Source organism: Lepidothrix coronata, unplaced genomic scaffold, assembly GCF_001604755.1.
Source record: "Lepidothrix coronata isolate B3197 unplaced genomic scaffold, Lepidothrix_coronata-1.0 Scaffold14, whole genome shotgun sequence".
Classification (NCBI taxonomy): Eukaryota; Metazoa; Chordata; class Aves; order Passeriformes; family Pipridae; genus Lepidothrix; species Lepidothrix coronata.
The window spans coordinates 2,852,745-2,879,816 of record NW_016690194.1 but is presented as its reverse complement, the minus strand read 5'-3'; the positions used below and the strand labels follow the sequence as shown (position 1 = coordinate 2,879,816).

At 38.0% G+C, this 27,072-nt stretch overlaps 1 protein-coding gene across 9 annotated transcripts in view; it reads right to left on the bottom strand.

Annotated features, from left to right (window-relative positions):
- Positions 1-1,998: 1,998 nt before the first annotated feature.
- CEP78 (centrosomal protein 78) overlaps positions 1,999-27,072 on the bottom strand; it is a 30,557-nt gene continuing 5,483 nt past the window's right edge. For 3 of the 9 annotated variants that reach the window (XM_017806249.1, XM_017806251.1, XM_017806248.1), the window contains exons 7-16: positions 25,904-26,017; positions 25,585-25,649; positions 21,628-21,736; positions 19,853-19,988; positions 18,858-18,903; positions 17,564-17,707; positions 10,360-10,437; positions 7,881-8,047; positions 6,020-6,173; positions 2,847-4,850 (exon numbers count right to left, since the gene is read on the bottom strand). In XM_017806249.1, the coding sequence (XP_017661738.1) occupies positions 4,332-4,850; positions 6,020-6,173; positions 7,881-8,047; positions 10,360-10,437; positions 17,564-17,707; positions 18,858-18,903; positions 19,853-19,988; positions 21,628-21,736; positions 25,585-25,649; positions 25,904-26,017 (1,532 nt within the window). In that variant the 3' untranslated portion in view covers positions 2,847-4,331. Of the gene's footprint in view, positions 2,341-2,749; positions 2,804-2,846; positions 4,851-6,019; positions 6,174-7,880; positions 8,048-10,359; positions 10,438-17,563; positions 17,708-18,857; positions 18,904-19,852; positions 19,989-21,627; positions 21,737-25,584; positions 25,650-25,903; positions 26,018-27,072 lie in introns of those variants that run through there. The other 6 variants (XM_017806255.1, XM_017806257.1, XM_017806253.1 and 3 more) reach the window with 6 other exon arrangements.

Here is a 27,072-nt window from a genome sequence, read left to right as displayed (position 1 = left end):
GCAAATTGCCACTTGAATTCATAGGAAGAGAATAAAATCAAGAGAGCTCTGAAACTTAATTCATTTCACAGATAGCAGAGCACGGACTTGCCTTGAGGTCTGCCAAAGTCTAGGCTAATATTCCTGAATACTAAACCATTCTTTCCACACATGCCTTTGTTCATTGAAAACATAGAGGTTGTAGAGTTAAACTGTTGTAACTGAAGGAAAGATTTTAGGTCACCCAATTTCTTCTGATTGTTTTAGGGAGAGACATGGTGCCTAACAGTTTTCAGAAGTTACAGGCAGTAGCAGTAAATCAATTTTGATAAAACAAGCCATGAAGTATGACTGAAAACAGATGGGCATCACGAAATCCCATAGTCTTCAAGTATCTTGGACAAGATTCACAATTCTCGTATGTACAAAGCACAGCTCCCGAACACCTTAGACTACAGTGTTACCTGTAACACTGGCCCTTCTTTAGTCCCTTGCACATTCACCAAGCTAATCAACGTTAATCATCTGTATACTAAATCTGCATTTTTTTCAGAAATGAAAGTGTCAATGCCTGTTACTTTGCAAATACTGAGATTTATATAAAATATCATTTTTCATTCCTTTTGCTGTCAAGTCAGGTGATACCTGGAACAGTAAAAAGAATTTACAGATCACAGCCTGATCTGGTATTTAGTTAACACGTTACATAAATTATTTTGTTTAAAAGACTGAAAACAGAGACATTGGTTTGAGAGCAAAGATAATCTTAATTTCAGTAATGGCTATAGCTTAAGAAAAACCTACCAAACTTGCTTTCAGACACCAGAAACCTCCTCAGTTCTGAAGAGATAACTGCAAACTTCACAGACGTTATTATAGGCTGAATACATTATCTTCAAAACAGCAAGGTATTTTTAGAGTATGTCTCAGGCCACAACCTCCAAAACAACTACGCTACTTCTAATTATTTAAATCAGTTCTAATTAAATGGAAGCCTCTACTGAAATGCTAAGTAGCAACATAGATGTGACTACAATTTAATTATTTTTATTAGTGTCTGAAATAAAATCGGCTCCAGAGATACAGGCTCCTCATATGGGCTTTTCCCAGTATTAAATCCAAACTACTTATGTCTGCCCAGAGAGGCAGCTTCAAAGTTCAATCTGCTAGGGCAATGGCATCCTAGGTAGGAAGGGGTAATGGAAGCAGTCAGAAGTAGTGTAGGTTAATGATTCAAGTCAGAAACTGTTTTGACATCTGAGTAGGATCAGTCTTCAATCCTGTGTGGCACAAACCACAACGTAAATTAAAACTTTGGAGTTAAAAATGTAATTCAATCCTTTGGCAGAGAGCTAGAACACAAAAACACAAACTAGGCTAGCTGGTGCTGGTATCAGCTCAGAGCACTGGGAGTAAATACCAGGTATTGTAGTTTTCACCTCACCAAAGTCCCATCCTGACCAGAAGGGTCAAAAATAGCAGCTCCTGTGAGATCAGAGGACAACAGTGCTGGAAGCTTTGCCATGCAGAGCTTTAGAAAAGTTCACATAATACATTGATGGGAAGTATAGAAAATTGATAAGAATGTATAAACCAGAAATTTTTGCTTTGGGGAAGGGATTGTTATCCTTTTGCAGTTGGAAAGAATGAAGAGAAACACTACAGGTCACATAAGAGTTTTGTTTCTATTGAATTGAGATTTCTCCTATTTTAATATTTTGCTATCAGCAATTATGATTTAATATTTTTATTACATCAAACCCCATTAATTCATCATATCAATATTCATAGTCACCTATTATGAATTAGAGGCTTTCAAACCCATGACTTCCAGGAATGCTTCTGGCTTCTACAAGTTGACAGAGAATTTGACCCTTGCATTGCCACAAATCCCTGGGGATAAACATGAATTTGCATAATTAATACAGAAGCAGAGAGAGCTGTATTTACTATGTTGCATAACTGGAAAAACAAGACAGATTTAAAATAAAACACAAAAAAACACAGAAAAAGTGTAAATAAAGTTTCAGAGTTTTCAGTCAACTTTTATTAGGCTCATGGTGACTTCATGTTATGCTGGACAGCATTGACTGACTACTGCTGGAAAAGGATCAGCTCACTCAAGGAGAGCAAGTGTACACAAGTTCTCTGGTACTATACCTGACAAACTGACGTCATTACTAAAGACAAATAATACTGACTACATAGCAACCTGGCAACTGTTTCTGGACGTAGCTGCAATGTGTGGTCCAGCAAACTAGTGAGACAAGCAAATTTTGCTGAAACCTACAATACAGGGGTTTGAGGTTAATTTGTTTGCCAGAGATCACAGTTCTGAACTGTGAAAAGTTCTTCGGAAGCCTAAATGAAGAGAGAAAAAAATATTGAGTTTTATGAATAAACAGTAACATGTTCTCTAGCAAATAGATGGCCCATTGATTTCAGGCTTTTATGTCAGACAAGAACACAAATACGTAAAATATTAACTAACCAAAAGGATTAAACAGTTTATATAAGAACTCATAATAAACAAAAATATTTTACTTTATATTAAAATATTGTTAAATAGACATACAAAATAATTACTTATATATATAAAATATTTTTTGTAAATGCATTTTTAAATTGTAAGCAAAACCCTTGAAACTTCTGAAATATTCATGATAGCCTTAAAAAAATACTTCTCCTCTGGGTGACTTCAATCCATTGTCTCTACTAACTTCAGATCCAACACAGAACTATATATAAAGTAGGCACTACAGATTCTTACAGGAAGAGTGCTATACCACAGCACCAGTGATGAGATGAAGAATCCTTCATGTTTCTGATTTTACAGAAAAAAAAAGATTAAGTATTAATCCACTGGAAAAAAAACATGCCAATCTCAATTGCAAATTGCCTGATCAATTTTGTTTTAAATTATTATTTTTTACATAATTCATATTGTCAAAGAGAATATATAAAATTAAGTACTTAACATAAAAGGTATTTTATATCACCTGCTTATAGGCCTTCAATAAATAAACTGTTCTAAATTCTTTTTTGTATTTTTAAGGACGAATAACAGATTCCTAATTGGTAACCTCACAAATCCAAACACTTTTGAATTTATAATTTTACCCAGCATTTCTCAGGGATTGGCTTTAGACTTTTAAATTTAAAAAAAGGAACAGATAGCCTTTTAATGCTGAATATACAGATTGCATGTAATTGTTCAATCAAACCAAAATCACAAGCAAAGGATGACTGAAGAATTAGAAAAACAGTTGGGAAAGTATGTGAAAAATAACACAGATTAACGTATTACCTTCTAATATTCTGAAGTGACAAAGTCTGTACAAAGAACATACTTTCATTGTGCAATTACTTGTGCAATATTGCAATAGTTAAGGTAAACTTGTGCTATTTGCTCTGTAGAAAACTTCCATTTGATGATTCATGAGTTTTTTCATAATTATAAAGCAACAGGAGTCAGGAATTTCTACAGATCTTCTGTGTTCCAGAACTCACATGACAGATCTCAGAATAAAAAGAAAGTTATACAATATTTTTCCCCCCAGTTCAGCCTAAACCATCCTGCCTAATTCCTGTATGTGAAAAATATCTTCTAGTTCAGAAGCTGCAAATCAGCTGCCTATGCACAGGGACTGAAATAAGAAGCTGGGGGGGAAATCCGAGGAGTTTTAGAACAATGATATTCTTTTAGTTTTATTTTCTCACATTCCTCTAGGTCCTGAGAGCAAGCTAACTGAGCTGGACTAGACATCCTCCAAAGGTCCCTTCCAGTGTGTGTTACTCTATAATCTGCATCATACTAATAACTGGTATGACTGGTATACAATAAGATGGTTATATTTAAAGATTTCTTGCAGAGATGTTTCTGGGCTCATTTTTGAATCTGAAACTTCCACTACTTTTGGAAATGTCATACCCACACACTGTCAGGCAGGAATTGATGTTTCCCCCCAAACCTTTTTTGCCCTACCTTGGAATACACTGAAATAAACACTGGAAAAAAACTGTACTCAAATTAACTTTATTGGCTCCAAACAGTTTACAGTCTACACCAAGACCAGTGTAGGTAATGAAATCCATATGCCAGGAGTCCTCTGTGTGTAGTACAAACTGACAGGTACCATTTTAAGTGTATCACGTGTTTCCAAAATTCAAAATCTCTCATGACAAGGAATGCAAACATGAAACAACATGCAATGTTTTAAAAAGTCACAAAGTCTTCATTACCTTACAAAAAATTCACAAACTATACTGAAACATCCAAAATCTATTATTAATATTCCAAGTGTAAACAACAGTCCAAACATTTTAGAACCATTTCAAATGCTGGTAACACTTTATATGCTTTCTTGTATTTCAGAACCAGATCCTAAAGTGTCACTTCCAGAGCTGTTTACTGCTTGTAGTGTACTTTGGTTTCCTCTCGCTCCAGTAGCTGAAGCTGCCGTTTCATTTGCTCTAGGGATGTATTTCTTAGAGGAAGAATTTTTGCCTTTTTCAACAGACATACCACTGGATACTCTGCTGTCATCACTTTTAATATGTACACTGGAATCAGCAAATGAATGCAACTGCCTTGCTGAGTGACCTTTTGCTTGTTCATTTTGTTTGACTCTCCTCTCAGAGAATATTGGTGTACTACTGCGAGGCTTATCCTCTTTATTTTGGTCAATTCTTTGAGCTTCAGTTTCCTTCCATGAGCCTAGCTGGTACTGCTGTCCAGCAATCTGAAGTTCTTGTATTTCTCTAAGTGCAGAAAAGGCATTATTCATAACCATCTGGGATTGAAACATACCAGGAAGAGACAGCTGGATGTCCCCTATTCTGTTCTGAAATGAGAGATTCCAATGAAGATACTGATGCAAACAGAGAGGAAAAAAGCCAGTATTGCAACTGCCATATATACACAGAGTAGACACATTACAGTTTCCTATCTAGCTTTAAATCTATACTACAAAGATGTGTCAGTTACACTGAAGCAGCCAAAGCCTAATCATGTCTATCATTCCAAAATACCTGCAATTCATTATGTTTGCTTGCAGTTCACAAAGGTATAGTCCCAAAAGTCTATCCCACGATAACTCGCCACTACAAGAATCTAAACTAATCACCAGTACTAGGAGATAAGAACAGGAGTCTTCAAACTGGAAATTGTTTTCCACACTTTTAGAACTTTTCTTTTTTTTTTTTTTAAGCCCAAAATTTTTAACATATTTTAGAGGCTCACGATGGTCTTGAGGAATGCAGGACAGTTAAAGGAACACACTGGAATGCAGAGTGATTCTCAGATATGGCAGTTTTATTCAACTTGGACAAGGCTATAGTCTGCCAGTATCTTCATTTTTAATAGCCTTAAAAACTTAAGCCTGGGCTATTTTTGTTGTTCTTTTGGGTTTGATTTTCTTTGTTTGCTTGTTTTGGGTTTAGGTTTTTTTGTTTGTTTTATTACAGGAACTTGAGTATCTCCTTTGAAAAATTCATAGGATTTTCTACTAATTGACAGAGTAGAAATGAAAACCTTATGAACTATCTGCAAATACTGAAAATTTGTAATTGCCTCAAATTCATGTCATGGCCATACAGAAATCCATCAGGACTGGGCATATACACTGTAATTACTTAGAAGATAATTTGTGATTTTCAGCAGGCACATCGTACTAGTCTCTACTATGAGACTAGGTTTTTAAAACCACTATGTATCATTATTAAATGTTTCTAAAAAATGTAGTCATGGTATTTTTTATTTTTAATGAATGTATACCACTATTGGAACTTCTTATTTCAGAGTAAGAAACAACATAATTACCACCAATACTTTAATACATTACAAAATACTATGTTTTATGTTCCAAATGGCAAATACTTTAAAAGCTTACATTACTCACTGAAATATTACCATCTGTATAAATGCAGCTGCAGTAAAAGGCTGAAGTAATACTTCATGAATCAGAGGGGGATAACAGCTTGAAGGTACATTAAAAAGTATCAATTAAACTTGTCTCTAGCATTCTGTCTATAGACTTACTTTGCTGTTCTGGTTATGTTCCTGTCTTTCTTCTTCAAAAGACTTCTCCTTTACCATGTTAGCAGGCTTACTGAGAGTAGAATTCATTTGCGAATGCCCCAAAAGGCCAAAATCTGACTGGTCTATCCCAGCTAATACAGCAAGTTGTCCAAGTCTGTAAAATAAAGTTCAGTAGAAAATGACACAAACAATTCTTAGCCTTTGAAAGACCTAAACAATCAAAAGCAGAAAAAGAAGTAGAATCTGTTTAAAGCTTTGAAGATAGTTTTCCGCTATTTTATGAGAAGCCCAATATCTTAACCAAGATGAAACCAAGTAGCTAGAGGTATTTTCTTATATTTGCACAAATTAGCCTGCAGGTTCAAAACTCAAGTGTTATGAGGCTGAAAATTAATTTCTCCTAGTTAGCACTGCACTCAGAACAGGATGCTGACAGGCAGATTCCATGTCAGACAGAACAAAGATCAAAACTCTGTCATTCAAGCAGAAGATTGGCACACAACTCCAATCTAGCATAACACGTAATGAATGCCATGACGTGCTTCACAAATACAGTGACGTGTCACTTGCCAGTTTAAAAGTTGGTGTGTTTTAAGCCTCAGTAAGAAGCGAGAAGTTGCAGCCATCAGTTGATAGCACAGGATATGATATACGGAAGCTTATCAGAAGAACACTCTCTGTGATTAGGATTCTATAACTTCCAGAGCAGCTCCCTAGTACTACGGATAGTCATAGGGCCTGTATAGTAAAATATTTTTCATGTAGTGAAAATGCATTTGTCCCTTCCTCAAGTTTTGAATTAATTCTTGAAGTAATGCCAGCTCTGCAAATTGATTGTCACAAAATCAGAACACAGCCTTGGGGTGAACTTTACAGCAAATTAGAATCATAGAATCATGGAATCATTAAAAATTGAAAAACACCTCCAATATCATCAAGTCCAGCCGTTAATCTAACACTGCCAGATCCATCACTAAAAAAAGTTTTAGATGTTTAGTTTCTAGATATTTTCTGAACACTTCCAGAGATGGTGATTCCACTATGTCCCTGGGCAGTCTGTTCCAATGTCTGACCATCCTTTCAGTGAAGAAATTTTTCTTAATATCCAGTCTAAACCTGGGACAACTTGAGGCCATTGTTACTTCTTCTGAGTTACATCATTACAGTTTGGAAGTGGGAGGCAAATAATATCTTTTTTTATCTTCTCTGAATATGCAGAGTAGACTACAATATACATTCATAGCATTCCTTTATTCTTGTGGATGGGATTGCCATGCCTGACTACATAAGCTTTACAAATCAGGTTTAAGCTGAAATTCTTTGACAAATGGGAAGGATGAACCACCCTATGAGAAACTGCAGGTACAGTGGTAAGACAAACTTTAATCAATACTCTCTAAAGTAATTCAAATAATAATAAATAACCCAGAATTTAAATAGAGACTAGATTCATTCATCTAGATTTCCGTACTTCAATTAGAAAATGGAGAGCACAAGGCAACAGGACACTTTCTGAAGCCAATTCAACTGCATTTTGAGCATTTCATCTCATGGAAATGCTAAGAGCCACATGTGATTCAATAAAGACTTGGAAACATGTTAGAATAGAAGCTTTCTGCTCTTTCAGAATGGCTTCTTGAAAGCCTTTTCCAAGGACAGATACATGAACTGTGCTTGGATCACGTTCTTCTCACTAGGAAAAGACTAAACAGTAGGTACATGGCTAATTTATTTCCCTTTGCTCTTTGGAATTACAGTTCTATACATCTGGGGGGTAGAAGGTAGCATACTTCATTGTGAAAATAATTTCGGAAAAAGATCTAAGGAGAAACAGGAAGACTTGAGTAAAGTGACAACCTACCCAGCATCTTTAAGGAGGTCTAAAAAAGCATGAAACTTTTGAAAAGAGTTCTCAATGCTGCCTAGAACACCTTCATCTTCCAAAATCGTGCTGGTTACTGACTGTGCATGAAGAACCTCGGATAGGGAGATATTTAGATTCCTTAATCTTGCATTTTCAATTTCCAGCTATGTGGAGTGGGAGGGAAAAAAAGAAATTTTTTTCATTTTAAGTTAAAAAAACCAAAAATATCAAATCTCACCTTTGCGAGCCTAAAGAGCAGCATCACAAAGTAAAATACCCATAGTAACTGATGTAACAGATACAGAGTTTGCTGTACCAGACACATTCCAGGCACTGTTATATTGAGCTCTGTGCAGATCTGTTTATCCACAGCTGTCATTCTATGTTACCATAGTGATATTGCTGCAGGCACTCAAAACTGCTGGCTCAGGACAGTCTTCAGCATGCACAGAATGTTACAGAGCAAGTATAAGCAGAAAAAAATTAGCTTTCAATACAGTAGTGAGTATATTATATGATACATTAACACCAAAGAATTTATTTTACTAGTAAAAAAAACATAACGAAGGCCAATGTTCTCCTTATATTCACCCCTCTGTGTCAGAGGCAATGCATACTACTGTTAAGTCTTCCCTGCACTGTGCATCTGAAAATTGAAAGTTAAGGATGATTCAGTTTTTCTCCACACTGAATATTAATCAAATTGATGACAGACTAAAAGTTAAATGATAACTGCAGGATATACAAGGTTTTGTGTTTGAGGGAAGCATTAACTCAGACACTCATTTAAGATTACAGCTGTGCAATCAAATGCTACCACAGGCTTTCCTTCTTTCATTTATTATGAAAGGGCAAAAAATTTATACATTCTGTAGTATGCTGCAGAGGTTAAATGACCATCAAAATGAACAATTTTAAAGATTACTCCTAGTTGGTTTATTTGCTCTCTTGAAGCAAGGTACTACCTCCAACCAGTCTAGGATGACAGAGAAAGATTTCTTGCAGGGGGTGTTTAGCCTAAAAAGCATTTAAGTATTCAAACAACAGATACCCAGAAGAGCCCACTGGTGCAAATCACATTACAGGAGGATGTGGATGATTGCACAAGATCTCTACAATGAACCTTGTGGAGTGCAGTCCTTTGTGGATATCTGCTCCCTGTACTGTGGGGTACCATTTGGTGCTCAAATTTCAACAGGTATCATCACTTTCAGTCCCCTCCACTCACATTTAAGAACTAAATCCATTTGTTTACACTATCTTACATGCAACTCTATTACAAGAAATTCGGCTTATTGATGCAAAAGAATATTTTTAGGTCAGCAACAGCAGACAGGAGAAAAAAGACTTCACAATTTAACTGTGATAAGTTGTTCAGTTTTGTAAAACTAAGCTGCACTTCGCAACAACTGGCACGCAGATGAGCATCCAATATGGTTATTGCCTGTGGAAACAAAGCTTAAAAATCAACAGTACAGAATAAGCCAAAATAAACAATAATTGTGTGGTAGTTTGGTCTAGGCCTTCCTTGGTGACCAGTTTGTAACCAAGGAAGTGCCCAGATTTACCCAGTATTCCCTATGATTTTTACGTAAGTCAGGCTGTAAGAAGAAAGGAGGAGAGGCCTTCGCCCTCTTTTTCCTTCCAGCAGCTTTGGAGGTGCAGGTTCCCTGCTGTTGAGTCTGTCGGGTTGGGGAGTGAGGCCTGGTAAGGCCTTGCCGACCTTGGGAGACAGGGGTTGCTGGCGGTCGTTCCAGCGTGACTTTCTGTTCTCCCAAGGAGAGTAGTAAGATAGTCTTTGCTAATTCTTTTAGTTGCTAGATCTTGGGCTATTGATCGTGTATATTTTCTTTTGTTTGTGTTCCTTTTTTCCCTTCCCCCTTCCCTTTTCCTTTTGAAATTGTATATATATTTCAATTGTATATAAATGCAATATAAGTGTAAATATATTTATATATATATTGCTTTAGCTGCCTCTCTCTCGTTTCGGTTCTCTTGGCTTTTTTTTCCCTCTTCTCCCTTGGTTTGGCGGGGGGGACTTCTTGTGGTAAGGTTTGGAGACTTGGTAGGGAGCCAGCTTCAAACCATATCAAATTGCAACAAAGAGGTTCTCAGCACAAGTCATGATAAGTGAGTTGGGAGACAAAGAACCATCCATGTGTGCAAACTGCAAACAGATTTAATCACTTTCTCAAGAAAAATAAATATCAGGATGCCCCAGATCATAAAACAGCAAATGAACAAAACCCATTGAAAGAGTAGCTTGATCTGGAGTTCAAGGCTCTGGAACAGGATCAGGAGATTAATAAAACAGAGATTTCATCATTGCCCTTAGACTAGTAAATGATCCACGCGACTTTGAACTGAAACTCTGGAAGCCACCACATTAGTGGTCATAGATAATTACTCCTAATTAAGCACATGGATACTTTGATCAGTGCCTCCTTTAAAGATCATTAACAGTTACGTATCTTACCTCTGTTACTCGTTCCTCAGCCTTCTCTCTAGCTCTTTGTTCTTCCTTTAGTTTTAACATGCATTCTTCCAGCTCCAACTATCAAACACAGATAAACGATCAAGAAATTTACCTCAAAATGTCAGATTAACATGCAATATACAAAAACTCAACACGTCCAATTAACAACTAGCACATGGCATTCCAAACAAAAACTTATCTGCTACGAAAATACATGACAGATGTCTACCAGTACATAACTCTAGGATGCAAAAAATTAAGAAGAAATTAAGAAGAAATCTGCTCAAAAGATTTGTAATATTGCAACAGATAACATGAAATTGCAGCACAAGTCTCTAGATTATCAGCCTGTATTCTTTATCCAGGATTTTATTCCTTCTTACAGCAATAAGAATACAAAATTCTGAGCTGTAAGAACTGTACTCTTTACAACTGATTTCACTTATTTCTTCAGTAGAAAAGTAAGATTTTCACAATCCCAAGTTTAGTGTTGAATTAACAAGAACACAGCCAAACAGTTAATAAACATATTCTATGCTTATTCATGAGATGCCTACATGTGTATTTGAACTATTAGTTTTAAGTGGTGAATCTCAGTTTCAGCAATAGTAGTCAGAATTTGATAAGCAATACTACATTTTCTTGTATCCCAGCAGAGCATTATCATCTTTGATTACAGCATCTGACATGGAAGAACAAATCAGAATTTTTGTTCTTGCACACCTTAACAGAGCCTTCTGGTTTGAAAGGTGAAAACCGTTAAAAACTATCAAGCTAATCTATTTTTCAGAGGGTAGACTATATGAAATAACAGTATACAAAACTTCTTCATTTCTCTACACACTTAATACACGAGCACCTATATGTAAAAAGACACAGCTTTTTATACACACTTTATCAACCAGTTCTACAGGGAAGCAGAGATCCAGATAGTACTGAAATCCTTTGTTTCCTATAAAAGTTTATTCAAGAGCATACTACTGTACTTCATATAGGCAATCATCTGAGAAGACTGGTGCGAAACAGAATGTGTAGTAAAACTAATCCTTCTCCAAATACAAAGAGGTCCTCACAGGTCTTAAAAGATGCAAGGGACTTTTGCATCTGATTCAAAGATGCAGGTTTTAGAATAATCTAGATACAGGCCTCACAGTGACAACCACTCTTAAGTGATGGTTATGAGTCTGTCACTACTGCCCAGTGAAGCCCACTCCTATGATCCCTAGAGTAGCATCAACCAAGCTAACCCTGGAACTAGAAAGCTAGTCTTATCTTTATCATCAGAACACATGAGCATCACCTGTAGAAGTCAGTATCTAACCCGCGGGCATAGAGTTGGGGGCAATTCTCTAAGGAGAACCATCCAAAAGTACCACAGTCTTACTGCAATCAACGTTAGAACATGTGGAAGTAATGTCTCTTACAGACACACAGACAGGAAATAGTGACCATAATCTTCTGCATTCACAACTTGACATGTAACTTGGAATCCCATACCTTAGCTCTGAAGACCAGTCATAGCTACCACAGACCTGAAGAATGCTTACATTTCCATTTATAATGTGTGTGCATACGTATATGTATGTATTTTAAAGTTTCTGAGATGTAGGGGGTTTTTGGCAAGGAACTCTACTTTAGAAACTTTCATCATCATGGCTAGGCTTCGCGAATGAAGATTTGGGAAGGGCTCCACCCACGTTTCTTACAAGCGTGTTGGTGGCTAAAAAGGCCAATATGAGATAGGCATGTCAGGTTGCAAAAGGCACAGCAGAAAGACTCCTTAGATGGTATATTCTGCAAGACACGATTCTTTCTGTGTTGTCTTTTCTCCTCTAGAGTGATCCTGCGTGCGTTCTCAAAAGCATCAGCAGCGTTATAGATGGTGTGTCTCCAGGCCTCCCGATTGGAGGCCAGAGTAGTCCAGTTATGATGATCAGTATGGCCAAGGCTGAGATGTTGTTTCAGGGAGTCCTTGTATCTTCTCTTCAGGGCTCCTCTCTTGCGGCAGCCGGTGGCAAGTTCACCATAGAGCAAGATCTTAGGGAGGCGGTGGTCCTTCATCCTTGAGACATGCCCTGCCCATCGCAGCTGTGTTCTCAGCAACATGGCCTCAATACTTGTGACTGCTGCTTGTTCTAGAACAGATGTATTGGTCACATAATCTGACCAGTGGATGTTTAGGATTGTACGGAGGCAGCGTTGATGGAAGCGTTCTAGGAGACGCAGGTGGTGGCGGTAGATGACCCATGATTTAGATCCGTATAAGACAGTAGACAGCACAATGGCTCTGTAAACACTGATCTTTGTACTTTTCTTAAGGTGTTTTTTAGAAACTTTAGTTTTATAGTATTTTTGTTGTGGACAGAATTTAGGTAATTTTAAAGGTGACAGCAATGATCTTTTTCCTCAAATTGGTGGTTTGTAATGTCAAAGGGCAATGGCTTAGAAAGTAGTTAAATTACAACAATTTTTTAAACAGAAATGTGGAATTTTTCTTGTTTTGTTTAAACTTGATTTATCACACTTTAAATGTACACAATATTTGATCACAGAATCAGAAAATCACAGAACATGCCGAATTGGAAGGGACCCACAAGGATCATCAAGTCCAACTCCTGGCCCGGCACAGGAACATCCCCAAGAGTCACATAGTGTGCCTGAGAGTATCATCCAAATGCTTCTTGAACTCTTATCGGGCTTTGTGCTGTGACCACTTCTGTGGGGAGCCTGTTCCAGTGCCCAACCACTCTCTGGGTGAAGAACCTCTTTCTAATATCTGACCTAAACCTCCCTTGACACCATTTCAGGCCATTCCCTCAGGACCAATGACCATAGAGGAGAGATCAGCGCCTCCCGCTCCTCTTCCTCTCACGAGGAAGTTGTGACTGCAATGAGGTCTCCCCTCAGTCTCCTCTTCTCCAGGCTGAACACACCAAGTGACCTCAGCCACTCCTCACACAGCTTCCCCTCAAGGCTCTTCACCATCTTCATTGCCTTCCTTTGGACATTCTCTAAGAGCTTAATATCTTTCTTATATTGTGGTGCCCAAAACTGCACACAATATTCAAGGTGATGCCGCCCCAGTGCAGAGCAGAGCGGGACAATCCCCTCCCTCGACCGGCTGGTGATGCTTTGCCTGATGCCCCCCCAGACATGGTTGGCCCTCCTGGCTGCCAGGGCACTGCTGACTCATTCAGCTTGCCATCAACCAGGACCACCAGGTCCCTTTCCACAGCACTGCTTTTCAGCACCTCTTTCCCCAGTCTATACAGATGTCCAGGGTTGCTCCATCCCAGGTGCAGAATCCAGCACTTCCCCTTGTTGAACTTCATCTGCTTGGTGATTGCCCAGTCCTCTAATTTGTTGAGGTCTCTCTGCAGGGCCTCCCTGCCTTCCAGGGAGTCAACAGCTCCTCTGAGTGTTTTGTCATCTGCAAACTTGCTTAGCATCCCTTCCAGTCCTGCGTCCAAGTCATTTATGAAGATGTTGAAGAGCACAGGGCCCAAGATGGAGCTGAAATCCAAAAAGATTACATCAACTGGCTTTCCTTAATCAACTTAGGTGGATTTCATAAGAAGAAATCAGGTTGGATAAGCAGGACTTTCCTCTCATGAAGCTGTGCTGGCTGTGACCAATGACTGACCAATGACTGTGTTCTCCTTCAGGTGTTTCTCAATATTTCCCAGAATAATCTTCTCCATAACTTTACCAGGCACTGAAGTGAGACTGACAGGCCTGTAGTTTCCATCATCCTACTTGCCCTTCTTGAAAATCGGGACAACATTTGCCAGCTTCCAGTCAGCTGCGACCCCTCTGGATGGCTATGGACTGACTTCAAAAACAAACTGAACGCTGCCGCTACATCTCCTCATAAGCAGTATCAAAGTTAGCATTTAAAGGAAGATGCCTTACACCTTACAATATGTGTAAACATATTTGTCAACATTAAATTACAAGTATATGCACACTTTATTCTTTCATTTGCTTTTAAGAAATTCACTAGTTGACACAATGCCCTAGTCTTTTTGCTGAAAAAAATTTTTAAAATGCATCAGAGCTAAATGTATATCCAAGCTACAAGACTAAGTCTTCAAGAAGTATAGCCCACAAAGACAGCACTGACAGCCTTTAAGATAAAATCGCATACCAAAAATATATGTAGCCCTCAGAATTACTGTATGCAGTATGACTATTCAACACTAGACAGAGGTATAAAACTGAAGTTAAAAAAATTAAAATATATTTTAAAAAATTTAGGAACTAATTAGCCATGGTTTTCTCCTTGAATACATTGCTGTCCTTATTTTAAAAAAAGTTGTAATGCACTCTCTACTTCTTTGTAATGCACAAAGTAGTAATATGTGGAAAGAGCTGACCTGGTAACTAGACTAAGGGTGAAGTTCACCATTTAAATCATTAGTTAAAATTTAAAAATATGGGAGTTACCTCAAGTACATTCTTCATCAGAACCCACTCTGACATTCGATTCCCTCTAGTGGAAGGAATTAGTATCTATCAGTTCTTATTTTTCATTTAAGCAGAAATAAAGCCTTTCATTACCCAAGACATTTTTTTTTACAGAAAACACAACTGAGTACTACTTGTTTCACTAAGTACCATGCTTAAAGCCCCTTTCTGAGCAAAAGGATGCAGAGAAGTTCTCATGGACTTGCATACTAAAGTGAAAGTCTGGTCATTTAGTCACATCATAAAATGTTTGGAGAGCTTTCATGGCAAAGTGGGAGTTTAAGGAGTTCCCCTCTCTTACTGTTTATTCCAATTCTGCATTCCCATCATTGTTCTAGCACAGTTGTTGTCTCACTTTACTGAGAGGCCTGCTCTCAGTAAAGTGGATTACTTTTCAGTTAGGTAAGTTCCTCCCTGAAGCTGCTGGGCATTAAAAGCTGTTTAATGACAGTACCTAAGCCAAATTAATACAGATAAAAGAGTCCTCCACTTCCTCTCTCACCTTATGAGCCACAGACTTCTGCCACTTACCATACTCCGGGGTTCTGAAACACCCCCAGTCACATAAACTAATGTGAGTCGTTAAGATAGCTGAATGCTATCCTGGAAAAATATCACAGACTGGTTGAGGTTGGAAGGGATCTCTGGAAGTCATCTGGTACAACCCTCTGCTCAAGCAGGGCCACTTACAACAAGATGTTCAGATGTTGTTTAATATCTTTTAAGGGGAGACGCCACCGCTGCCCTGTGCAGCCCATGCTAGTGCTCAGTTAATCTTACAGTGAAAGTGTTTCCTGATGTTCAGAATAAAACTCCTATGTTTCAGCTTCTGCCCATTGTGTAACTTCCTGTCACTGGGCAACAGAGAAAAGAGATGGTCTCCATCCTATTGGCACCCTCTTCTTTGGGTATTTATCCCTTCCCAAGCCTTCTCTCCTTCAGGCTGAACGGTCCCAGCTCTCTCAGCCTTTCCTCACAGGAGAGGTGCTCCAGTCCCTTAACTGTCCTTGTGGCTCTTTGCTGGACTCTCTTCAGTCTGCCCACATTCCTCCTAATGGAGTCCAGCATGCTATTCACCTCCTTTGCTGCAATGGTACACTGGTGGCTCACGTTCAACTTTGGTGTCCACCAGAGCCCCCGGGGCCATTTTTTGCAGCACTGTTTTCCAGATGATCTGCCCTCAGCAGATAGTGGTGCTTGAGATTGTTCTTCCCTGGTGCAGGACATTGCACTTCTCCTTGTTCAACTACATGGGTTTTCTCCATATCAGCAAGTTGAATCAACTTAGAAAAACATGAAAAAAGACACAAGAGGAAAAGACTGAAGCAAGAAATGAAAAAGCACTCAGACATAGAGAGGAAATAGACATCCCCATTCAATGGTGACAAGTTGGTAGTTCGGTTCTGCCATAATGTGAAACCTGCTTTGTTTCAATATAATAACAAGAATAGGTGAGGCACAGGAACAGCTGCAGACTGCTTAAACAGTGCATCTGATATGCAACCATGGCATAAAAAAGTATTTTGGTTTTCAAATTCATAAAGTCAGGAAAATCTGGAGTTTTACAAGCACAGAAAATTTAAAATCAATTTTGGGGTAGGCTGCTAAAATTGGTAGTTTTACCTCCAAGGTAGCCCAAATTAATCACAAATTATCCCTTCCTTACAGTTGCTGTACAGGTAACACTGATGTCATAGGTCAGTATGACAACCCTTCCCCAAAGCACAAGTTATGTCTGCCTCTGCCCTGTGTCCTGAAGATAATATTCTTCCCTCTCCAAACACCAAGAATAAATACGTGAAGTGTTTCCTGAAAGCACAGTACTTCCTACATAGAACTTTTTCAAGCAATTTTCACACGACATGGAATTCTATGATTCCATACACAATGCTTTTGATAAGTGTTGAAGCCACCAACACAGCACAATGTTGATAAATTACACATGAACAGTAACGAACTCACCCCCAAAGAAAGTCCCTATACAACTTTAAGTCTCAGCAACATGTGAAAACCTTGAAACCTTCCTGAACAAAAGTTCTAGACAGAAAAAAGGTAGGTCTAAAGAAAAAGTTTACATAGGTTTAAAAAACAAACAAACCAAACAAACAAACAAATAAAAAAATCCTCAAAAAAGTCTAGTAGTATTGCAGTATTTGTACAGTCCTTTTGCTCTAAGCCACCCTAAACTCAATTATAAAATGAAGCTCTAACACTCTTTCAGCTATTTTTTTAATTATTTTTACACAACAATCATTACCATATTTTAGCTCTTTGAAATAACATTAAAATACTTTTATGAAAGAAATACTTGGAAGAAAATACAACAGAAATAACATTAAATTACTTTTATAAAGGAAATACTTGGAAGAAAATACAACAAGCAATAACACTGATCAAAAGATTTGCAAACTGTGGTTCAAGACTGGAACAGAGAAATTACATATATTGCAGTTGTGTGTACTAAGTTAAGTTCTTTCTTATTAAGGCACTGATTTGACAATATGCTTATAGTGTATGTATCTGTATTATAATATTAAGAAATAGAACATCCAGTGCATATTTGACATACATCTTCTGAAATGAAACCCTGTGTGACATAATGCAGGATAATTAAGAGCTATTCTGAAATCCTGCTCCATGGCTACTTATTTGCTTAACAACAGTTTTCTGAATAAAACATGGTTTAATTGATATAACTTGCCTTTATGGAGTCTAAGGCACAGAACATGCTTCTTACCTCTAATTGTTGATACTCTGTTACATTAATCTTATCAATTGATTTTGCCAGATCAGGATAGTGGATGACATCATCTAAATCTTCTGTGTCTTCAGTATCAAATGTAGAAGCACTTTCTACTGTCACTTTCACAGGAACACCTGTCTAATTACACAAGAAAACCACACCCACTTACAACATTACAATGTGCAGCAAAAATCAAAGATTAAATTGTATCAAAAGCTTAATTTAAATACAGTTGTTTCCTAGAGCTCCTGACAATGTATATACATTGTCCAGCTATATAATTTTGAAATAAATTTGCATAAAACAATATTAAAAAAAATCAATACTATGTGTGCATATATTGGGTACATGTGGTGAGGATTTAGCAGCAGGGTCCCTGTAAGGCACAGCCAGGGCTACCCCACCTCAGACACCTGGTACCATCTGACCTACAGCAGGGCAGAGCTGGGCCCAGCAGTGAAGCTGTTTGAGCATCGGGGTGAGATGGTTTAACAAAGGGCAAAAAATGCCAGACAGGAAGAAGAAGTGGGAACAAAGAGAGTGAGAAAAAACAGAGGGAAAAGCAGACTAGGAGCAGGAAGAGGTGCTCCGTGGTGGAGCCAGTACCCTCACTCCAGCCAGGCAAGACCCATGTCAGAGCAGACAGATGGATCAGAGGAGCTGCAGTGCATGGGAATCCTGTGGCAGTGCAGGTTTTCCCAAAGGACTGCAGTCCATGGGAAGCCTATGCCAGAGCAGGGTATAAGTGAGCAGCCATCACACCCTTCTGTGAGCCAGTTTAATTGATTAGTATACAAAAATGTACTTCTCCAGCTATTCTACAGTGGGCAAGGTAGGAGGGAAGATGGAAATGAGATGCAAAGGGGACAGAAGAAAGTGGGGATTTTTCTTTTCCTGCTGGTATGTTTACTGGAGCAGTTCACAGACCCGTTCAAACACAAGTAAGTAATCCAAGTCCAAGACAGAAAAGATGCTGCAAAAGCCTTCAGATAAAAATGCTGTTAATCCTCCTTATTGCCTCTGAAGGGATTGTGCCCATACTCCAAATTAGCTTGCTCATATGACTAGGAAACCAAAAGATACAGAGACAGAAATGGAAGTAAAATAAGTAGCAAAGAAGTTTCAACCAAATGCTGATGTAAACTATTTTTTTGCACTTCCATGATAGATTATCTTTAAAAGTATGTTCCAGTCTTAACTTTTAGACAATAAATTCTGTTGAGAAAGAACATTTCCATCTTTTTTCGGCATTCACCTACTAAAGAAACCACTATGAGAGAAACAGTACCTGAATCTCCACTGGCAATTCTCCAGTACGATCCAGAGCCCCACCTCTACAGTTAGGAAAAAAACCCAACAAAACACTTCTGAGAAAGTAAGTTTGTCATGTCACGATTGCTACATTCACTTCCAAATACAGGATTCTAGGGCAGGTGAAGCACAAGAGTAAAAACAGCATTAGACACTGCACTGTATCCCTTTAACCCTCATTAGATCCCCACTTTGTTCTATTAGCACCCCCTACCTAATCATGATTTAGAGCAACATTACTGGATGCTAACATTAATATCTTCAGTAGGCATCTCGCTTAGTTAATTATTTTTAACTAAAGTCAAGAGGAGAATTTGGTGCTCAGGATTTTAAAAAATAAGTTTAATAACTACAGTTATGATAGAGCATTAAGGAATTTTTTTTGTTTAAATAGTTATATAGTCTCCATTTTGCAAGGCCAAAGTCTAGGGTATAGATTTAAAAGAAACCCAAACAAACCCAAACAAAAGCTGTTTCAAAAGAGAGCTTCCATACATAACTTTTTTTAGTTTTATTTTAAGTCGCTGGACTTAGATGATCACAATAATTAGGCTTGTATTGGGGGAAATGAAGCAGAAAGAAGAGGTGGAAAAAATACCTAGGCATCAAATGCCAAATCAACTATACTACAAGTTTACAACACTAACTTGCACCTTCAGCTATGATACATCTGATCAATTATTATTAACAAAAGAACAAGCAGGCAAGGTAGGCTTGGTTCTGCTGGGGCTTTTTGCTACATCTGAATATTCCTATGGCCATCATTTATTTTTGTGTATTTTAAATACTTACTAGAACAGAATTTATGTAAAATCCCCAAAATTTATATAAACAGAAAAAGTTATGGATGCAATATGAAATTATATGTGTAACTTTCAAATAATATTTTAAAAAGACTAACACTGTTCTCTACTATATTTATCATGCTGGTTTTATGCTTTATTATTTTCCCTTGTACTATGAAAACCTCACCTGCATCTCTTTGCACGTTCTGCAGTCCGCCAAGGAAGGAAGCCTTTTGTGCCTGGTGGTAGTGGTTTTGGTGAGTAACTCTCTTTCACAGATGTAATTTTTTTCCCAGGACTTACCGATTTTTTAGACAATAGTCCTGTATTGAACAGTAAGATTAGAAGAAAAGAGAATTCGTTATACCTAATTATTTACATACAAATTCACAGCATACTCTTCCTAAGTAACACCTCCTGTGTAATAACAGGGACTATTAATATAATAACTATTATTAATAATAAGTAGGAAATCTGCCATTCAGTCTAACTATGCTAAAGTGTCCAAAACTTACAATTTTAAGCCAAGTGTACTTAACTGCTACATTAGGCTGATGCAGCTAAGACAAGCTGTTATTCAAAAAGGAAGTAAAATTTTGTAGCTGAAGAGGTTTATGAACATTACTAATGTCAGATACCTAATTCCATTGGCTCACATGGGAGACAATCCATGTAGACAATAAAACTATCTATGTGCTTCAAACTTCCCTCTAGTGGCTTGAGTGTGAAGAACATTGGTTTATTTGTGGGCAAAATGCTTAAAAATAAAGCTGGCACTCATGGATTGCTTGTACTTAACACTGGCAATCTCTTAAGAGAACTAGTAATGAAAAAGGTCATGTTCACCAGTCCAGTCTTTTGTTTTTGTTTAAATCATATACTACTGAAGTAGATTCAGAAAAGAAACGTAATGTGGATGATCACTCTTAACTCAGGTTGCTAAGTCAGAAACTAACAAGTCCAGAAAACTTAATTTGTTCACCTAATATTTCATACAGTTAAACTAGCGAGAATGAGGGTTATTATTTCTCTGAGATCAATAAAACAACTGATTTTGTAATGGTATGGACATGTGTAATTATGGTAAGGGGATTCAGAATTTCAATTCCGTCTCAAAATAGTAAACAAGATAGATTTCACCTCCTGACTCCCTCTCTCTCTCAAAAAAAAAACCCAAAACACACCAAAAAAACAAAAAGAAAGAGGAAGGAAAAAAACCAAACAAAAACAAAAAAACTCCACACCAAAAAACCCCTACCCACACCACCACAACTATATATGTCAAGCATTTTCTTCTTCCACCACCCTGATCACCACAGTTTATTTGTACAAAGACTTCAATTTGATTTATGCTTACCTCTCTGTTTCCAGATAACTAGAGCAAAGATGAGAGATAGTCAAATGTATTACATTGAAATTTTTAGCAGCTTACTGAAAAAGTGTATTGCAGCTATCAGTACTAAATTATAAATATTCAAGATATCTATCTTATTTTAAACATACTATTTATAATAGGTTTACATGAAGTTTAAAAAAATATCTTAGAACATTTTGTACATCAGTAAAAAATGCATGTTTGTTTGTTCTGGCAGAAGACAGCTTGCTACAGAAAGGTTACAACAGCAGAAGAACTAGGCAACTTACTACAGCCAAGCTTTGCAGAAGTGAAAGCTTGTGGAGAGGATGCACTCAGAATAAATACGTGCAATTCTTCCACATATTTAAGTCAGCATGTCCTACCGTTTTTCCAGCCACTATCTAGCAGCACTAAAAACAAAAGCAAGTTTCCTATAGATACCAGTGATGATAGAAGATGTACTACTGAATTAATAATAAATTGAATTTTTTTGGAGACAAGTGTTCTGTAAAACACTAACATTGTATATTTTACAATTAAAGCTCTTAAGTATTAATTTTGTTGACAGAATTTACTGTAGTCAGAGAAAATAAAGATGGCATTACCAATACGAATAGTAGCTTTTCCTTTTCGACCACTTCCTAGGACAATAGTTCTTTTCTTTGGTCTATTTTTCAAAGCATCTTTGGAAGATGGAGATGTCAGCCACTTATACTGGAATTTTTTTTTAAAGAAAGATAAATCAGTTTAGTAACTGATAGCTAAAGAGGTACTTATTTAAAATAGGAGAGGGTTTTGTCATATATACTTGTTTGGTACTTACAGAAAACTTAATAAACTGTAAAATTAGGAAAAAAACCAGAAGTCCCACAAAGCCCAAATTCAAACAGATTTGATGCAAGTCTGAGTGCTACATTATCAGAAAGTGTTCACAAAACTATAATATCCCATCTGATATTTTCCTATCTCCTGTGCAAAACACTTTTTTATAGCAAAAGCCCCACAGCATCAACCCTATAATCTTTTATAGCATAAACCCCACAGCATCAACCCTATAAAGAGACAACTCTGGCTTCTGCATTTCATTCTCAGAAAACTGGCTTGATAGGAATGGCTGGCTCAGGCCAAAGTTCTCCAGAGTAATAAAAGCTTCCCTAGCACAATTTTGCATTACCAATAATATCAGTATTTCAAAAAATACGATGTTGTATTTTCACTGCCTTGTAAAGAAAATTCATCCTTACAAAGTAAAAGCCCTCAAACTAAAATTAAGACACAGTGATGATCAAAGACCACAGCTGTACTAAAACTTCATTTCCTTACAGCAATAGCTCTATTCTTAAAGCTACCCTTTGCCCTGATAAAAAGTTTCACTACTCCTGGTAGAGACTCTTAAGTTACACTGCAATTGTTTTTCAATGTGCATCCCTAGTACAGGGTCTACTGCTAAGCAGCTGTTGAAGGAAATATAGATGACATTAACGCAAAGTTTTTCTCAGCTTTAAACACCACATCACAGGAGGAGGAATTGTACAGTAAAGTTATTCCCATCTAAAGCACAGGAAGATTAAAATGCCATTACTGTGCTCTAACCAACCAAATTTAGTCCAAATTTATCATTGGCAAGAAAAACTTTTTTTTTTCACTTGGGACTCAAATAATCCTTGGGTAAGTTCTGCAGGGTCTACAGCTGCATCTAGCTCCTCAAGACAATGAATTGTTCTTTTTAAGCTGAAAACAGACAAAGAATAAAATGAAATTGTAAACATCTAAGAGCATCTTAATTCTGTTTTACAAGACACATAAAAGGGCAGCTTTATGTGTCTAGGTTAACCCTAAAGTTCATCTAGACCAGTAACCTGTCTCTTGTCTAAGTGCCTGCTGCTTTTGTTGCATCCAAGTATAAAGACAGCAAAATATTAAGACTATGTTTTGAAAGCAGCTTGTTTTGTAGACACCTTGTAGTGAGTTGACCCTGGCTGGATACCAGGTACCCACTAAAGCCACTCTCTCACTCTTCAACTGGACAGAGGAGAGAAAATATAACGAAGGATTCATGAATTGAGATAAGAACCGGGAAAGATCACTCACCAACCACCATTACAGGCAAAATACTTGAAAGTGGGGATATTAATTAATTTGATTACTAACGGAATCAGAGGAGGTGAATAAGAAGTAAAATAAATCTTAAAAACACCTTCCCCCTTCCCCTCCTTCCTTCTCAAGTTCTACCTCCTCCCTCTGCAGTGGCACAGGGAGATGGGGGAATGGGGGTTATGGTCAGTTCATCACAGGTTGTTTTCTGCTGCCGCTCAGGGAGGGGAGTCCTTCCCCTGCTCCCTATAGGGCCCCTCCCATGGGAGACAGTCCTTCATGAAATTCTCCAGCCTGAGTCCGTCCCACACGTAACAATTCTTCACAAACTGCTTCATTTTTCCACAGGGTGCAGTCCTTCAGGCACAGGCTGCTCCAGTGTGGATCCCCCACAGGGCCACCCACAAGTCCTACCAGGAAAACCTGCTCCAGCATGGGCCCCTCTTTCCCTGGGTCAGCAGGTCCCTGCCAGGACCCTGCTCCAATACAGGCCCCCCACAGGGTCACAGGCTCCTTCAGGCATCCACCTGCTCCAGTGTGGGTCTCCTCCACTGGCTGCTTGTGGATCTATGCATCCTTGTTCTTCACATCCATGGGCTGCAGGGGCACAGCTGCTTCACCGTGGGCTGCACCACAGGCTGCAGGGGAACCTCAGCTCCGCTGCCTGGAACACCTCCTCCCACTCCTTCTCCACTGACCTTGGTGTCTGCAGAGTTCTTCACATGTTCTCACTCTGCTCTTCTTTGGATGCAATTTTCATCTGCCACACAACTTTTTTTCTCTTTCCTAAATATGTTATCACAGAGGCATTACTGTAATTCCTGATTGGCTCGGCCTTGGCCAGCAGCAGGTCCATCAAGGAACCTAACTGGCACTGGCTCTACCAGACATGGGGGAAGCTTCTAGCAGCTTCTCACAGAAGCCACCCCTACCAAACCAAAATCTGGCCACTCAAACCTGATACACACTTTCAATGGCTTTTTCCTTTAACCTATTCAGTCTCTCAGAAACTCCACAAACTTTCACCACCTATTACACTCAGTCATATCCACAATTACAGTTCATTATACTGCTACACAGTGCTGCTAAAATAATACAACTTTCTTTTGTTTTAGCTGCCCACCAAATTTAAAGGCATAAATTAGCAGCAGGGAACTAACTCTTCTTGCAAACCTGAAAACCCAACACAAAAGGCAATCACCTACATGCTATTGAAAAACAAAGAGAAACAACCAGTTTTTACACAAAAGAAGATGGAAGGACTGCTGGGACTGGTGCAATAATAAGATGCTTATCAAGTACTGACTGCTGGTCAGTACTTCTTCATTCATGTTGTTAATGAAATATGAAGAATTGCCAGTAAAACTTTAGATACTACACTAAGTGGCAAAATATAAAACTAATGTCTTGAGTCGAGTTATCTCTTAGTATGAGGGAGATTCCCCAGAGTTGCTTCTTTTCATGGTTTGACTTTCCACAGAGATGCAATTTTCATGTGATCCCTGCAACATTTTGCAAGTATTGATTGCATCTGCCAAGAAGATAGAGCTTCACAACCAAGGTCAATTTCTCAAAAGAAGTCTTCTAGAGATTGAAGTGGGGAACTGTACTAATCCTCAAGGAATTTTACTCACAAATTCTCAGATTATTAGATACTCCCCACAGATCCGCAGCCCTGACTTTTAAGTCTTTTCAAACTGAAAAGAGTAATAAGTTCCAGAACAAGAACTGGGATAGCTGCAGTTCTGTGAAATAAAGAACACTCATTTCTTTCCTGTCTCCTTTGGGAGCTGAATCAGGTTTCTTTGTATTTGAACAGTGTATCTAATAATAAATACTCCAGATATTCAGTTTATGCACATTACTGTGAACTCTCTGTGGACTGCTAGATAAAGATGAAAGGGCGTACTGCACTTCAACTGAACTCTGTTTTCTTAGATGGTTTGCATTGGAAAGGACAGTCTTGAGTAACTTAAAAAAAAATCTTAATTATATAAATTAGTGACATGAAGTAAGTTTCAAAATAAATTAAGTTTTGAATTTTAAATTGCAGTTTCCTTTACTTTTAATGAAAATTTATTATTACCATGTTAATAAGAACACATGTAGTAGAAAGCCCTCTGGCAGCAATATTTATTTAGCGTTCTACAGTAATGCCCATGTACACACACATTTCCATTTTTCTTTTCATTAAATGTATATTCTGGTTTTTTTACATGGTACACCTTAAATTCCATGAGAAACCATACAAAAGCCCAATACAATATCATATCGCTGATAGTGTTTTTGTTTTTCCCAACATAGTGGGGTTTGTTGGTTTTTAAACTGCCTAAAAGTCAAACTTCTGTTTACAACTAGAATAGCTGCTTTAGATTCATTTTGAACAAAGTTGTCCTTTAAAAAAAAACCAAATGCAATGGCAGCTGCAAAGAAAACCCCAAACTCATTCCAAAATCCGTAAAACATACCTCTGAATTAGCACTATTTCCGTTCTTAAGAACTCTTTCAATAATGTTTTTCATCAGAATGTGACCTAGAATGAATTGAAATACATGACTAAGAATTCTTTGTATGAGACAACTCTTTATGTGAACAAAGAGATCATTGAATAAGCAGTATACATTACCTACTCTTCTTGTTTCCCTAATTTTAAAAATGTTTAGCAAATTACTGTGGCATGGTTTTATTTCTTAAAAGCAGTTTACCTTTCCACATATACTTACTGAAGAAGGAAAAGAAAAAAAACACCACCACACAAACAAGACAAAGGCAGACACAGATACATACCTATTAATGGATTTTTTCTTATGTCAAGTACCACTAATGTTGTATTAGTTTGAAGAGCATCTAATAATGATCTTGCTCCCTCATTGGATATTCCACACTGCTGCAAATCAAGTGCTGAAATGTTTAAGGAGGTAAAAAAAAAATAAATTCATTGCACTAGTGATATTTAGTTAATAATTTAATTTAATAATCAATATCTAAAAAAATTAACCCACACCTGCTGAAAATCTCCATTTCATAGAACATGAAGCATAAGAAACAGGGACATGATAACAGCCATGTGTAAAACAGGAGTATTACTTTAAAAGAAGAAAACTAAAAATTTAAATTGGTATTTTAGATCAACTTAAATAACTGTTAACAACTGCAAAGGAAGTAATATAAACCACTCTACAACCACTCCAGGCAACCTGTGCCAGTGTTCGGACATCCTCTCAGTGATAAAGTTTCCTGACGTTCAGCAGAAACCTCCTGTGTTTTAATCTGTACCCACTTCCTCTTGCCTTGTCACCAAGTACCACCAGAAAGAGTGTTTCCAACTCCTCTACAGCCTCCCTTCCAATATATTTGTATGCCTTGTAAGACCCTACTCTGAGCCATCTTTTCTCCAAGCCAAACAGTCCCAGCTTCCTCAGCCTGTTCTGCAATGAGAGCTACTCTAGTCCCTTCATCATCTTAGTGGCCCTTCACTGGACTCTCTTCAGTAGCTCCAGTTCTCTCCTGTATTGGGGAATCCACATGTGGCCTCACTTTTGTTAAAAGGAAGAATCACCTCCCTCAACCTGCTCACAAGTCTTTCCCTATTGTACTCTGGGATACCATTGGCCTTCTTTGCCATGAAGGCACTTTGCTGGCTCATGGACAGCCTGTTGTCCACCAGGATCTGCAGGACCCTTTCTACAAAGCTGCTTTTCAGCCATACAGACCCCAGCATGTTCTGGTGCATGGGATTATACCAGCCTAGGTACAGGACTTCGCACTTTCTTTCCTTAAACTCTGTGAGGTTCCCATCAGCATCTTTTCCAGCCTGCTGAGGTCCCTCTAGATGGCATCCCAACCCTGCCTTCCCAGGGATCCAAGTAAGGCTGACTGGCCTTTAGTTTCCTGGGTCCTTCTTCCCAGACTTCTCAAAAGATAAGGGTTACATTAGCTATCCTCCAGTGCTTATG